The 13,428-nt window shown below is 38.9% G+C and overlaps 1 protein-coding gene across 6 annotated transcripts in view; it reads left to right on the top strand.

The window, feature by feature from the left end:
- The window catches only part of LOC107672460 (bromodomain-containing protein 4-like), a 73,430-nt gene that overhangs the window by 25,990 nt on the left and 34,012 nt on the right, over nt 1–13,428 (top strand). For 4 of the 6 annotated variants that reach the window (XM_016465655.1, XM_016465654.1, XM_016465656.1 and 1 more), the window contains exon 1: nt 6,394–7,032. The exons of the other annotated variants lie outside the window; for them this stretch is intronic. In XM_016465655.1, the coding sequence (XP_016321141.1) occupies nt 6,932–7,032 (101 nt within the window). In that variant the 5' untranslated portion in view covers nt 6,394–6,931. Of the gene's footprint in view, nt 1–6,393; nt 7,033–13,428 lie in introns of those variants that run through there. 6 annotated transcript variants of the gene reach the window in all.

The raw sequence follows: 13,428 nt of genomic DNA, 5'->3' as shown, positions 1-13,428 counted from the left end.
AGTCAGAACATGACAAACACTTCGTTTTTGAATTCTTTACACTTCTCCAGTCATTTTTCCTTAAAATAAATATCTTAATAGAAAAAAATTATTTCGTAGTTCTGCATGTTCTAGTAATGATTAATATTGTTTCAAATCAAGAAACAAGTTTGTGTTGCCTGTAGGGGTGTGCGATATATATCGTCTGCGATATCGTAATTGTTGTTTTAACGATGTGATAGTAGCTTGAGTTAGGATGCAGATGTAGATTTATGTTCATTATCAAAATCAGTAATATCTGTAAAAATTGTATTATAAACTAGTGCTGTGTTCGATACAACGATGTATCGTCACAGAGATTTGACTATACGAGCATCGATACAGCTGTCTTAGTATCGATATCGCGGCACGTGTCGTGCGCTGCAGTGGACCATGCTTAATTTGAATAAAAGAACACCGTTTAAAACAGTAGAAAAGTGCAAGGTTTCTAAAAAATAATGAATAGAGCATAATAATTACCACCGTTTTGCCGTGTTTCTCTATTAACAGTGAAGCTGTGGCTTTAATTGCTTTAGAAACGATGATGTTACCAGCTCTTTGTTGAGAAAGTTTATGTAGCTCTTCAGCGTTTAAGCTATTTTATTGATAAAATTGCGGGGCAGCGCTAAAAAGTTTGTCTAAACGCGAAAAATAATGTCTGTGCGCGTGCAGCGTGATCTAGTGGCTAAACGTGTGTGCGTGAGGTACAGTGAAGACAGAGCATTAGTTTAGAACTCTTCTCATTTTTATTTTTATTTTATCAACGTAGAGAGTGTTGCTTTGTGCAATGATAACCTACCAGCAATGTTAAGATGATTTTAATATTAGAATGAGTACATTACAATATAAAATTATTAGAATGAGTACATTATTCTGATTGTTTGCATCTTGTTTTTAAGCCCATAAATAATATTGTACCTGGTGGGGAGTGCACAATGTAAACATGAAACATGTGTCATTACCTACAGGCTATTGTACTGTGGAACAGTTATAGAGGCCCTTCATAATGCAGAGGTCAAGTGCCTGTTCTGCCAATAGTTAGCAACAGCCCTATGGTATGCAGTGTTTAATAAACAGCTGTTTTACTAAATTCTTCTGAGGTGAAATTCAGTGCAGTGCAGTCCCATATCGTGATACGTATCGTATTGTGGCCTCTGTATCGTGACTTTATTGGTGATACACAGCCCTAGTATAAACGCTCCGAGTGGCGCGCTTCAAATGACTAGCGCTTTTTTCGTTCCGCCTTTGCCATATTATATCAAACATTTATCGAACTCTTGTTATCTTTTATCGAGGAAATCTATATCGTGCGATAATTATCGATTTATCGTCCAGCCCTACCTGGAATGTGAGCGGTTGAGGTCAAAGGTTAGCGTTCCTGTCTCCTCTGGCTGACAGGAAGCACTGTGTGTACAAGTCTTGGTTTACTTACGTGAAATATCTTGAAAACTGACTTGTATATTTATATTTTTCACAAAAATTAGCACAACTGTTTTCAGCATTGATACCGAATGTTTCTTGAGCAGCAAATCAGCATGTTTTGTACTATAATATACACAAAGAATATCGGCCGATATATCGGTATCGGTATCAGCCCCAAAAAAACCATATCGGTCGGGCTCTAGTTTAAAATTATTTCTGAAGGATGCTGAAAATTCAGCTTTGCATCACAGAAATAAATTACTCTCTCCTCAATGCATGCGATTTCAGATGCTATTCATGTCTGTGGTACAAACAGGGATTTGAATTTGACCCCCTTAAGCGTAAGTATGAGTAATGATGTTTGCTTTAGCAAGCACTGGTAATTAGCGCTTAACTTAAGGTGGTCGGAACTGTGGCACAGTGGTTTAATGCATGTAGTATAATATTGAGCTGTGCTCATGTAGTGAGTTTGAACCTGGCTTATTACTTTCCCTTTCTGTACTATACCAATGAATAAAAGCAACAAATGGCATGTAGGTAACCGTGTTTTTGTCTCTGTGTCTGAGCAGTGAAGGTTTGGGTTTGTAAAGAGGTGGATGAGCTTACACTGGATTTTCCACGACACATCTGTTCATCGACATTGTATCTGCTGTTGTGACCTCATCTCTGGAGAGATCTGTCACTCTCACATGGCCCAGCACGGCGCCCGCTTTTATTCTCACTGGCACTCAATACGTGATAATTGCTCGTTAGCTTCTAATGTAAATCCCTCTCCCTTTTGGGTTTGAATGATTGTTTATAAGTGTCCTTTAATGAGACAGAATCAAATCTACATGGACCTTAGAGGAGAAATCGTATTTAATTTGACGCCAACAGTGTACATGGTACAGCCTGTTATTGAGGTCTTTAGGCCACAGCTAATTTTTTTTAATATGTTGGAGAATAATTTGCATGCATAAATGTTCTAAAGTCCCTGTGAGGAATTTCCAAGTGGAAATATGAAGGTAAATGTTAAATAAAATAAGAATACATTTTTAACTTTTCAACATTTGTCTTCATAAATTACCGAAAATGTAAGAATGCATAAAGAGCAAGTTGCGCATTTTTATATTGGGGCATATAAATAAAATACAATAAATAAATAGACATTTATTTTTCCATTATTAAAAAAGCATCGAGTTTTGTGTTTTGGTATTGATTTTACTTTAAACATTTTTTTATCTTGGGTACAAGGTTTGAAATAGTAGTTCCTCTGTTGGACAAAAATGGCCCTTTAAATCATTTCAGAGCAAATACGCAAGTATTAAAGCATACATTTATACTATAATATCAAAGCATACATTTATAAGATAAATATTGAGATTTAACGCTTAATCTGTAAACCCTAGATGTAAATAATTCAACCGCAGAATTGAGAGTATTTAGCTTTCACAGTTTCTGGAGCATCTCATTTATTTTGGTGTCATCTTTTTTCACTCCATGCCCTTCTGCCAGTTACAGCAGCTAATAAACCATCGCTTTTCTGTTCTTCTCTCTCTCTTCCAACATTTTCCCCTCCTCTGTGTGCTGGCTGTCGGTGTTTGTAACTGGGTGGTCCTAAACTGAAAGTAAAAGAGAGTGAGGTAAAAGTGGCAGAGAAGGCGGGATGGGAGGAAATTAGCCTGAGTCATGATGATGATGATGATGATGATGAGGTGTGTGTGTGGACAGATGGTGTGCTGATGCCATCGGGGGAGGAGACAGTCGATGTAGACGGCAGGTCTTTAGGGGATTGAGAGGTCGTCCCACTCTGTCACACAAACATTGATGTGTAATTCTGTGCTTAAAGGGATAGTTCACCCATAAATGAAAATTGGCATCATTTACTCAGTCATTCCAAACTCCCAATTTTCCATACAGTAGAAGCCTACTGGTAACTGTCAAGCTCCCACTGTATGGTAGTCATGTATAGACATATTCCAAGTTTTCTGGAGTTATACAATAGGGTAATACTTCACAATAAGTTCTCATTTGTTAACATTGTTTAATGCATTATCTAAAATCAACTATCAGTTAGCTATATGTTTTATTAATCTTTGTTAATGTTACTTAAGGCTGTCTCACACTAAAAGATTTTCAAAATGAGAGAGACCACAAACATAACGATTAAAAAAAAAATAAATCATAGACTGAATTTGTTCCTATAGTGTGTGGAGTGCCGCGATGTGAACTTTACATGTTACAGCTAGGGATGCAATGATACTATTTTTTCAGAATCTATCTGCCGAAACCTATACCAGCGCAGTTTTTTTAATCAGTGTAGAATTTCTATACTTCTGTGTGTTGACCTGATCATCACTCTTTTGTGTGCTAAACACAATCTGCTAAATATAGAAAACTTTATTTGAATGAAAAATAAGAAATAAAAAAATATGTAATCATAATCTGTGACAAAAATGCTATTATAAAACTAGGTTAGTGGATAATTCGGCAGCAAAAGTTACTCTAGAAAAATCATGGGTGCACAATAATTTAATAAAATCTAAACATTTAGAGAAACAACATTATTTAGTGGGGAACAAATCTGTCTCATCTGACCGATACCTGATCTGGCAGAAAATGCCAGTTTCGGAGCCAATACCGATACGGAGTATTGGATCGATGCATCCCTAGTTACAGCGCGAGCTGGAGGTGAGTAATGCTTCTATCTACTGTCAGCTCACTTTCTGATTGGGAATAATTTTCATGCGCATCTCGTCAGTAAAGCCGGTTCCGTGATTAGTAGTAAATCTCCATCACCTGCTTTCAGATGGAGCGGCATTTACTACACAGCTAGGCAATTTACACAACACATTGCTAGGCAATATCGCGTTCATAATCGCAGATTGAATCGCCTGCGATAATGAACGCGATATTGCCTAATTGTCAGTGAACTACGGCTCTGTGTATTAAATGCCGCTCCATCTGAAAGCAGGTGATGGAGATTTACTACTAATCACGGAACCGGCTTTACTGACGAGATGCGCTTGACAATCGCATGCGATTAATTGCGCAGCCCTACCCCACACTACAGGAAAATCTGATAAGATCATTTGTAGAACCATCAAGATAATCGGGACTTTACCTAGTATTGTCGGGAGGGGAGAATTCGGCCCAAAAACAGCCCAACGGCCCATTATCTTGTAGTGTGTGCCCCGCTTCGGTTAAAATTAGTGCCATCTAATCGAATATTTGCGATTAATCGCATCCAAAATAAAAGTTTGTTTACCTAATGTGTGCATATATAACTATGTATAACTACATACTACACTATAATATATGTAAAATATGTATATTTGTTAAATAAATGTGTGTATTTATATATACATATAAATATACACAGTACACACTGTAAACTTTTTGGATCCAATTTTTTTATTATTTTGGATGCGATTAAGCACGATTAATCGATTTGACGGCAATAGTAAAAATTCAATTGCTATTTGTTAGTCCACAGTGCACTAATGTTATTAGATTTTACGTTTGATTTTAAATGTATAAAAAATGTTTAATGTATTAAATGTGGTATGTTGAAATTTACATGACAAGATTAATAAATGCTGTAGAAGTTAGGGGTGCTCCGATCGATCGGCTATGATCACTATCGGCCGATAATCGCGTTGGATGATTGATCGGCGGTCTCTAAAAAGACCGATCTCAAAAAAACGATCTCAAACTGATGATGCTGCCATGAGAGGTTTGGCATGACATGCAGCTGCACAGTCTCAGTCTCTGTCCGGCGCGGGTGAAATAATTATAATGCTGAAGGTGAGGTACTCACCTTCATATTTCTTAATTAAATAACTTATAAAGTAATTTGAAAACCTTGTGTGAGACGTAATTTCACAAACAGCATGAGTGAATCACCGCGCGCGCTCTCTCTTTCTCTCTCAGAATACGCAAATGGCTTCAAATCACCACACATCGCGTCTGTCTAAAGATTTTTAGTGAGCAATGACTTCTGGTTTTTACTCACAAATCTTCTGTATGGCTACTGGCGACTTGTATTATAACACATGAGTCATGTGGACTACTTTTGCAGTGCTTTTCCATGTTCCACGGAAGAAGTCATCATTTAGACCTGAAGCGGATGGACATGTTTGGAAAAGCATGAGGATGAGTGATGACACCGTTTGCATTTTGGGTGAACTAACCCTTTAATAAGCTGTGCTGGCTGAAACCACTCCACTTCAGACTCAACACGAAGAGCCTTGATGTAAAATAAACGCTCATAATTTCCACACCAAACTTGAGGTCGTGTGTATCAAAGTTTGTGAATCGTACAACGTTACCTTGGAGAACACATGGAAAAATCTTCCCACAGATAACACTACTGAAATCAACATCCTCTCACACTAAGCAAGCAGTGTCCAAGGAGTATTTGCGTCAATCTCTCATGTGTTTTATGGAGGTCTATCCCTGTGTTGTCCTCTAATTCACCCTCCCGTGGGTCCACTCATTCACTCACTGTTTCCATCTCTTCCTTTGTAAACCCTCCCCGTCCAAAGAGCGTCTCGAGCATCCGTGTGGTTTGGCACGGAGGGCAGTTCCTGCGCTCTGGTTGGGCAGCCCCACTGTGGCTTGTTGCTTTTTTTTGTGCCGGTGCAGTCTAGACATGTGTGAATGTGTGCGGCGTGTGGAGAGGCAGCAGATAAGGTGGCCCTCGGTGTAGTGGGGGAGGCACGCAGGAGATCGCTCTGAAAAGAATGAGTGGGGGAAGGAGAAACGGAGGGAGGAAGGGGGTGGGGAACTGAAGGTGTGTGTGTGTGTGTGTGTGTGTGTGTGTATGCTGAGAAGAGCCATGCAGGAAGAGAGAGAGGGTGGAGAGCGCTCAAGCTAGTGATGGGGAAAGAGAAGGGAGGGGTTAGAGAACGAGCAAGCGCCGGAGAGGCAAGGGAGGGGTGTGTGGGTAGAGCCTCTTCTCAATGAGGAAGCGCCAGAGCCATTTTCACTGTTGAGTAAGAGCACACTGCTCTCGGCGAACGAGCGAGAGAAAGAAAGTGCGCCTTTTGGGTTTTTCCGGAGCCGTCTTCGCTCGTTCTTCCTCTCCCCTGCTTTCTGGTGCCCCGCTGGAGGCGGTTTGCGCGAGCGAGGCCTCTGGTGGACACACAATGAGGAGCAGTGCCTGTGGCAACTGGGCCGTTGTGCTGCCGACGGGGGGAAGGGGTAGAGAGCTGACCGGTGCACAGAGCTAACAGATCCAGCCGGCCTCAGGCCTCTGCGCCTCTCTCTCAGTCGAGAGCGAGACTCATATTAGAGGCTTCTCATGAACCACGAAACCTTCCTCTCAGGACTATGGTGGACTAACTATGGATTAACATGTATTTGGCGCAGTGGATTTTAGGACACATACGTCAGAACTGGAGATTCGAGAGCGAGAAGTCGCTGTGTTTTGGGAACGAGTGACAAACTTTTCTTGCCTTTAGTTCCCGTTCTGTTTTGCTTTTGCTTTTGTGCCAAGAGGAACTCATAAATGGATTACAAAATGCATTCCAAGTCCAATGATTTGCTGGATTTTCAGACACTGGATGCCCTTTTGGAAAAAATTGCACATTGCTCCGTCCCTGTTAAAAGGTAAAACTGATAAGCTTTTCTGGGAAGTTGCTTTTCTTGAACATTACACAGCCAATCACCAGTGTCGTTTGCTTGTGTTGTGTCTCTTTTTGTTGCTTGCTAGCTTGTAGTTTGATCTCGATTGAACTTAGTAGACATTCAGGTTTAGTGTGAGAGTCTTTTGGTTTGATTTACTAGAATGATTTTACATTTTCACTTCATCAGGTCAGAAATATTTGTGTTTTAAAGGGTGGCATTGTTGGTAAGAAAGCTAAAAGCCCCGAATAGGCAGCCTCCCGGTGGGAGAGAGGGGGTGTGTGAGCGAGCAGGGGGAGGGGGTGGGTTTTTCAGAGGAAGAAGGGGGTGGAGTATTTGTTGTGGCAGAAGGAGAGGGTTCAGCCAGCTATGATTTAGCAACTTTAGTGAATGGTAATCTCAGACTTGCTGCAAATACGCAAATGTAAATATGACCATACTTTCAGACCTTATTGAACACTGAAAGATATTTCAGTTAAATTTGTAGATGTTTCCCATGAGTTTTTAGTGGGCAACATTCAAAATGAATCAAGGTCTTCATATACAATAGGGTTTCTTTTTCTCTTAGGAAGTTTGTCCTTGTTTGTTTGCTCTGTGCTGTTCTTAGAATAGACGTCCTTCTGTCCTTCGCTTGTAACCAGACAAAGTCCTTCAGGTGTACCTAGAAAATCACTTCAACCCAACGACTTGCTTTATAGTCTTTAAATGAACCACCTAGCATGAGTTTACTGTACTAATGTTGCATTTCAGTGAATGACAGAGACTAAACGCTAGGGTTGGGTATCGTTTGAATTTGATCAATTCCGATTCCGGTTTTGCTTATTGATTCCAATTATTTTCGATTCTCAGTTTCGATTCCAATGTGATTTAAAAAAAGATATCAAACATATTTATTCTGTCTCTTTTGCAAAACATTTAGTTGCAGCTGAAAGCCATGAACAAAAATCAGCAGGCTACATAAAAACGGGACTTGTTTAAGAGCTGTTCGTGTGCAAAATAGAGCTGCATGATTCTGGATAAATTGAGTTTTTTTTTAATGGAGATTGTGGTTCTCCCACGATTCTGAAGATAAAACAGACAACTAAACAAAATCACATGTAGTTTATTCTGAAATATTCAACCTCTGTGCATAACAAACGGCCTTGAGGCTTGAGAATGTGTGTCACATGCGAGCTGGTCATTCCCACCCTGGAGTTGGAGTTGTGTGAGGCATGTGGAACAGTTGCAGTCGGAGAGCTGCTGCAGTGGAAAAAAGTTCTCCAGTCACATTGCGCACATGCCTACTGTGTGCCAGTGCGCTCCTGGCTCCGTTCTCCAATAGACATTTGTTAGACCCAGTCCGGAGTCGTTTTAGGTCACTGATCAACGCGCTAGAACAAACAACACGGTGTGGCAAATGTTCAAAACACCTCTGTTTTTTTTGACGGAGGTGCCTGTGGAGTCCCCACTGATGTTTGTACAGATTAGTTCCCTCCACTTCAGGAGCCATTTGTAATACACAAACACAACTGTGAAGTTAGATGGTTTTACTCCTCCTTTCTGATGGCAGCTGAAGCGGCTGTGAAGCCTGAGATGTAGAGAAGAACAGCTCCCAGGAGGAGCGCTGGCGAGACTGGAGTATGAAAGAGGAGAGGGGAGATGGATGAGGGAGGTGGGCTCTTGGCCTGAGCAACTGACTCTGTACAGTTTCATTTATTATTTATGCATATGCTTTCAAGCAAATAAACCTGCTGCCCCGGTCCTGTACCTAGACCTCCACTGGGAGCCTGGAGCTTTCTGTCCTGAGAAACTCCCAGTAAGCATAAATGATTAATTGTTTACTTTCGTTAGGGATGCAGCCATTTTGTTTGCCGTCGGTTTTTACACCCTCCCTTTCGTGTGTCACGGTTGGGCTTGGCCTGCCTGTAGAACCAGATTTCCTGGTGTGTGTGTGCGCTCATGTTCGTAGTAACCAGAGGCTGCTTCCTCCCTCGCACACATTCCATAGTGGTATGTAATGATCTGTGTCCAGTTCAGAGGTCAGCTTTTATTCCGCTGGGTGTTTGGGGCAGGAAGTTTAGCGCCCCGGGTCAGCCGCTTCTGCAGTTAATGTCGCTCCTTGGTGGTCATGGGAGTTTGGTCGGGAAGGTTCATAAAGTTCACTTTCTTATTAGTACAGCAGCCAACCTGTTTTCTGTGCTATTTCAAGTCTGTAAAGCACCGTAACACCTGTTGCACTTTTGTAATGATTAAAGTTTGGCTGAAACGTGCTTTATTTAGTCATTCTTCTCAAGAATAGTAAATACTTTTGAGCAGAGCCTAGAGCAGTGAAGAGTTTTACAACCCAGTGTGCCCTTACTAATTGACCGTTTTAACGTCACTGCTAAGTTGTCCAAAGGTAAAGCTCTGGAAGGTTATATTTGCGCATTTATTGCTGGAAATATTTTCTTTACGTATAATTCAAACAAAATCAGGCTTTTGATAGTGTTGGATGTTACTGACAAGCCACTGCTTTGTAGAGTTATATAATAAGTATGTAATAAGGTAATCAGTATCTATACCATTTGCTTTTCTGCATGCCAGTTTCAAAAGCAATTAAACAAAGTTTGCATTAACATTGTTAAATAAAGCATAGTTTTGAGAATTTTGACACTTCTCATTTCAGCTAGCCTTTTAGTGGTCATGGATGTCAAGGTTAACAGAATAAAAGTCGAATGAAATTGAGGCTAAACTAAAGTGCATGAATGTTTTCATGAACAAATCATGATTCATCAAAAACTTTCACACAAATCTATTCTAAAATTGCAAAGAAATGTAGGAACATCTAAAACCACCCATACACAATCATTCTGGGTGGCCTTAATGTGTTAAGATAAAATTGAAAAATTTTACATTTGATCTTGAATACATTACTTCAGAGTAAGAAAAGGTGCATTATAGCTTAAGCTGTGAGGTTACGCTGATATACAGCTGGCTAAAGGTTATGGTAAAGGTTATGGGGGATGGTTTGGATGCGTTTTATGCAGATTGCTAACCTCGGGCACTCAGTGGGTTATTTGTAATGCTCAAAATTCATTAACATTTGAACGAGGTTAAGAACAAATTCATGTGTGTACGCGCGTGTTGTGAATTAGATGGACATTTTTTCGTGATATGTCCTCTTTTGCGGATAAGTATGAATAATCCACGCAATTATTAGTAATTGAGACCCAGTGCCTTTTGATCTCAGGTCAGGGTGCAAGAGAAATTCATTAATTTTAATAATGTAATTTATTCACTTTCGTGTGACATTGCAAAGGGGCATTTGTGTAATAACTTGTAGCTGCCAAAATGTTTGGAATGAGGAAAATAAAATGAACGTTTAGCATTCCCAATGCATTTTATATGGGAACCCGACAGCAGACTTGAAACATTTTATAACATTTTGATTCAATTAGTTGTGCAGCCCTAATGAAATTTGTTTAGCTGGTAAGTGATATGAAAGGCATTTGTACGACCTGCATTTCCTTTTTCACGTTATTTTCAGACAGGTTTATTAATCCCACTGCTGTACTGTCATTATTACAACCTTCAGCCTCCTTGTCTCCTTGTTGACCTCGTGAGACAGTCAACCATATAATGGAAAAATCAAGCTTTTAGCCAAGTAACAACCTCTTTTAAATAAAGTCTATTTCACTGTATTGAGGTCTTATAATGGATTTAGGCACATTGCATTGTTTGTGATATATTGCAGTGGTATGACTTTTCAATTGTGTAATCGTTCATTCACATCTAGATGCATAACTCCAGATGACTCTGAAGTGGTCAGAAGAGCTTGACTATTTAATACCGATCATAATTTGCCCTTCATTTCCCAGATACTGTATTGCTCATTACAGTTTACGATCAAGATTTGTTCCTGATTTTAGTTCTCAGAATCTGACTCATGGTCACTATATCTATTGAGATTGTGCTTGTTTTCCCGGGTTAGGTAAATCTGTTTCATAGATGTGCTTTGTGATGTTTAATCCTGTTTTTATTGTACAACCTGTGTATAATTACTTAGTAATAACAAGGTCCGTCTTCTACCATGTAGATAGAAATGTCTTTGATTTAGGGGTGGGTGGGCGATCTTCGCAAAATATCATATAGCAATCTTAAAACACACAATTACAGTCCACAATCTGAATCACGATCTTCCCAATTTTGAGATGTACTATTGAGAATATCCAGACTGGAACAAGCTTGTGAACCTTATTTATACTGGACATTGAAACCTGAGTTAAACACTGCATAGCCTTGACTGTATGAATAAAATATACATTATAATTAAAACTGCTCAAGTGTTTCAATCAATAGCAATAAATAATTTTTTCATCATCGAGTACATAAAACTAAATTCCTTGACAATTTTAAATGTGTAACATTTGCCATTTTTATATTGAAGTTCTTTTAAATTTCTCTATACTTTTTACAACTGACATAAACATACTAGCATTTTCCTTAGCTGTGTCCATACATTTTGTTAGCTGCTTGGTTTCTATTACTGTTGCTCCTCATGTATATATTAAACATGGCCGTAGAGAGACCGATTGTGGAAGTGTAGAGTTCAATAATATTTGACAATTCCCCCGAAGCTACTTGTACTATAAAAACACAGTCACCATGTGACTGTGTACAAACAGTGAACTCGTGCACACAGTGTTCTGATTGGCTGTGATTTGTGATTGTCACGCTGCACTGCATTTCAGTGTTCAGGAATCCAATTGTCCGGCCTGGTTAGGGCACTTTGTCATGATTATAATTAAGGCTGCAGCAATTACTTGTACTTGCGTTGGGTCAAAAGTTTCTGTTCATGCCACACAGTTCAGCAGTGTAGCCAATTAACATTAAGGTCTTGTGTGCATGACCTGCTCTGTGTAAACCAGTTTAAATATGGGAAATGATTAACAGTTTTCCCCATGTAGTTTAGTTCTTTAGTTTCACAATGTAATCTGTTAATTGAATTATAAAAGTATTTTGAAAAGGTCTATGGGATTTTTTAAAAAGGTTTTTGGAAAGTCCCGTAAATTTTTTGTTCTGTAGAAGGTCATTTCTTCTTTGACTGCCAACTGCAAATGTATCTTATTGTTTGTGCTGTTTGTTGTTCACAGGGCTTTTAAAAACTTTTCTCAATCAGAGTCTTGGAAACAGTCAGGATGGATGTCAGCCAGGATCTGGTTATGTCAAAACTTACAGTCCATGGTGTAATATGCATTAAATCATTAAGTGTGTTTCAATGTCATTTTTTTGATAAATCTTTGCTTGGTAAAGTTTTATCTGTTGTAATATAACACCAAAATAGATATGTAGTAGTAATAGCTAGTACTTTTATCACTCTTTTTTTTTAATCTTGTGTAATATTAGCAGATAGTCTAATCTGTGTGGTTTGGTACCGTGTGAAGTTACGTTTTGGAGAAATTTTGTCCAGATGTCTTTATAGTGCTGTAAAAACCCATTTTATTTTTCACTTTTATTGGGTAATTTTCTCAAGACTGAAGCGCAGATACGCTGTAAAAACGAATGTAAATTGTTTTTTTTTATTATATTACGCGTTGATATGAACGTAAACTACGTATCCGCGTACATACGTTGCATACGTTGTTTACATATGTGATACTCTCCAAAATGGTGCTATAGGGTAATGCGGAGGAGACAAATTGTTGAATAAAGTCGTTATTAGGGTTGGGTATCGTTTGAATTTGATCAATTCCGATTCTGCTTATCGATTCCCAGTTTCGATTCCAATGTGATTAAATAATGATATCAAACATTTATCCTGTGTCTCTTTTTTGCAAACCATTTATTGGAGCTGAATACCATGAACAAAAATCAACAGGCTACATAAAAACTGGACTCTTTAAGAGCTGTTTGTGTGCAAAATAGAACTGCATGATTCTGAATAAATTTAGTTAAATTTTCTTTTCCCCCCCCCAATGGAAGTTGTGGTTCTCTCATGATTCTGAAGAAAAAACATTAGACAACTAAACAAAATCACATGTAATTTATGAATTAATGATTAAATGACTCACTCAAGATGTACTTGTTTCATTACTGGATGAATCAGCGTTCTTGAACGAATCTCTTGTATGATTCAAAGACAAATACATTTTCACAGCCCCTTTGCTCCACCTACTGGCGTAACAGTGTAATCGATGAATCTTCATTTGAAGTGTCAAATTACTTTTTTCAAAAGGTGATTTACTCTATTTTAATCGCTACCATACACATCAGAGTTTATATATGAACTATAAACTTTTATCCCAGTACTTCTGTGATTTGAATGTTTGTAACACAGAAATAATGATACTGTGTGACTGAAAAGACTGAAGCTGTTTCATTCATGACAGACAGCTGCTCTCTTTAGGTCAATGGCAGCGCGAA

The sequence above is a fragment of the Sinocyclocheilus anshuiensis genome, unplaced genomic scaffold, assembly GCF_001515605.1.
Source record: "Sinocyclocheilus anshuiensis isolate Anshui unplaced genomic scaffold, SAMN03320099.WGS_v1.1 scaffold1430, whole genome shotgun sequence".
Lineage (NCBI taxonomy): Eukaryota > Metazoa > Chordata > Actinopteri > Cypriniformes > Cyprinidae > Sinocyclocheilus > Sinocyclocheilus anshuiensis.
The sequence above is the reverse complement of the archived record's forward strand: the minus strand, read 5'-3'. Positions and strand labels throughout refer to the sequence as shown.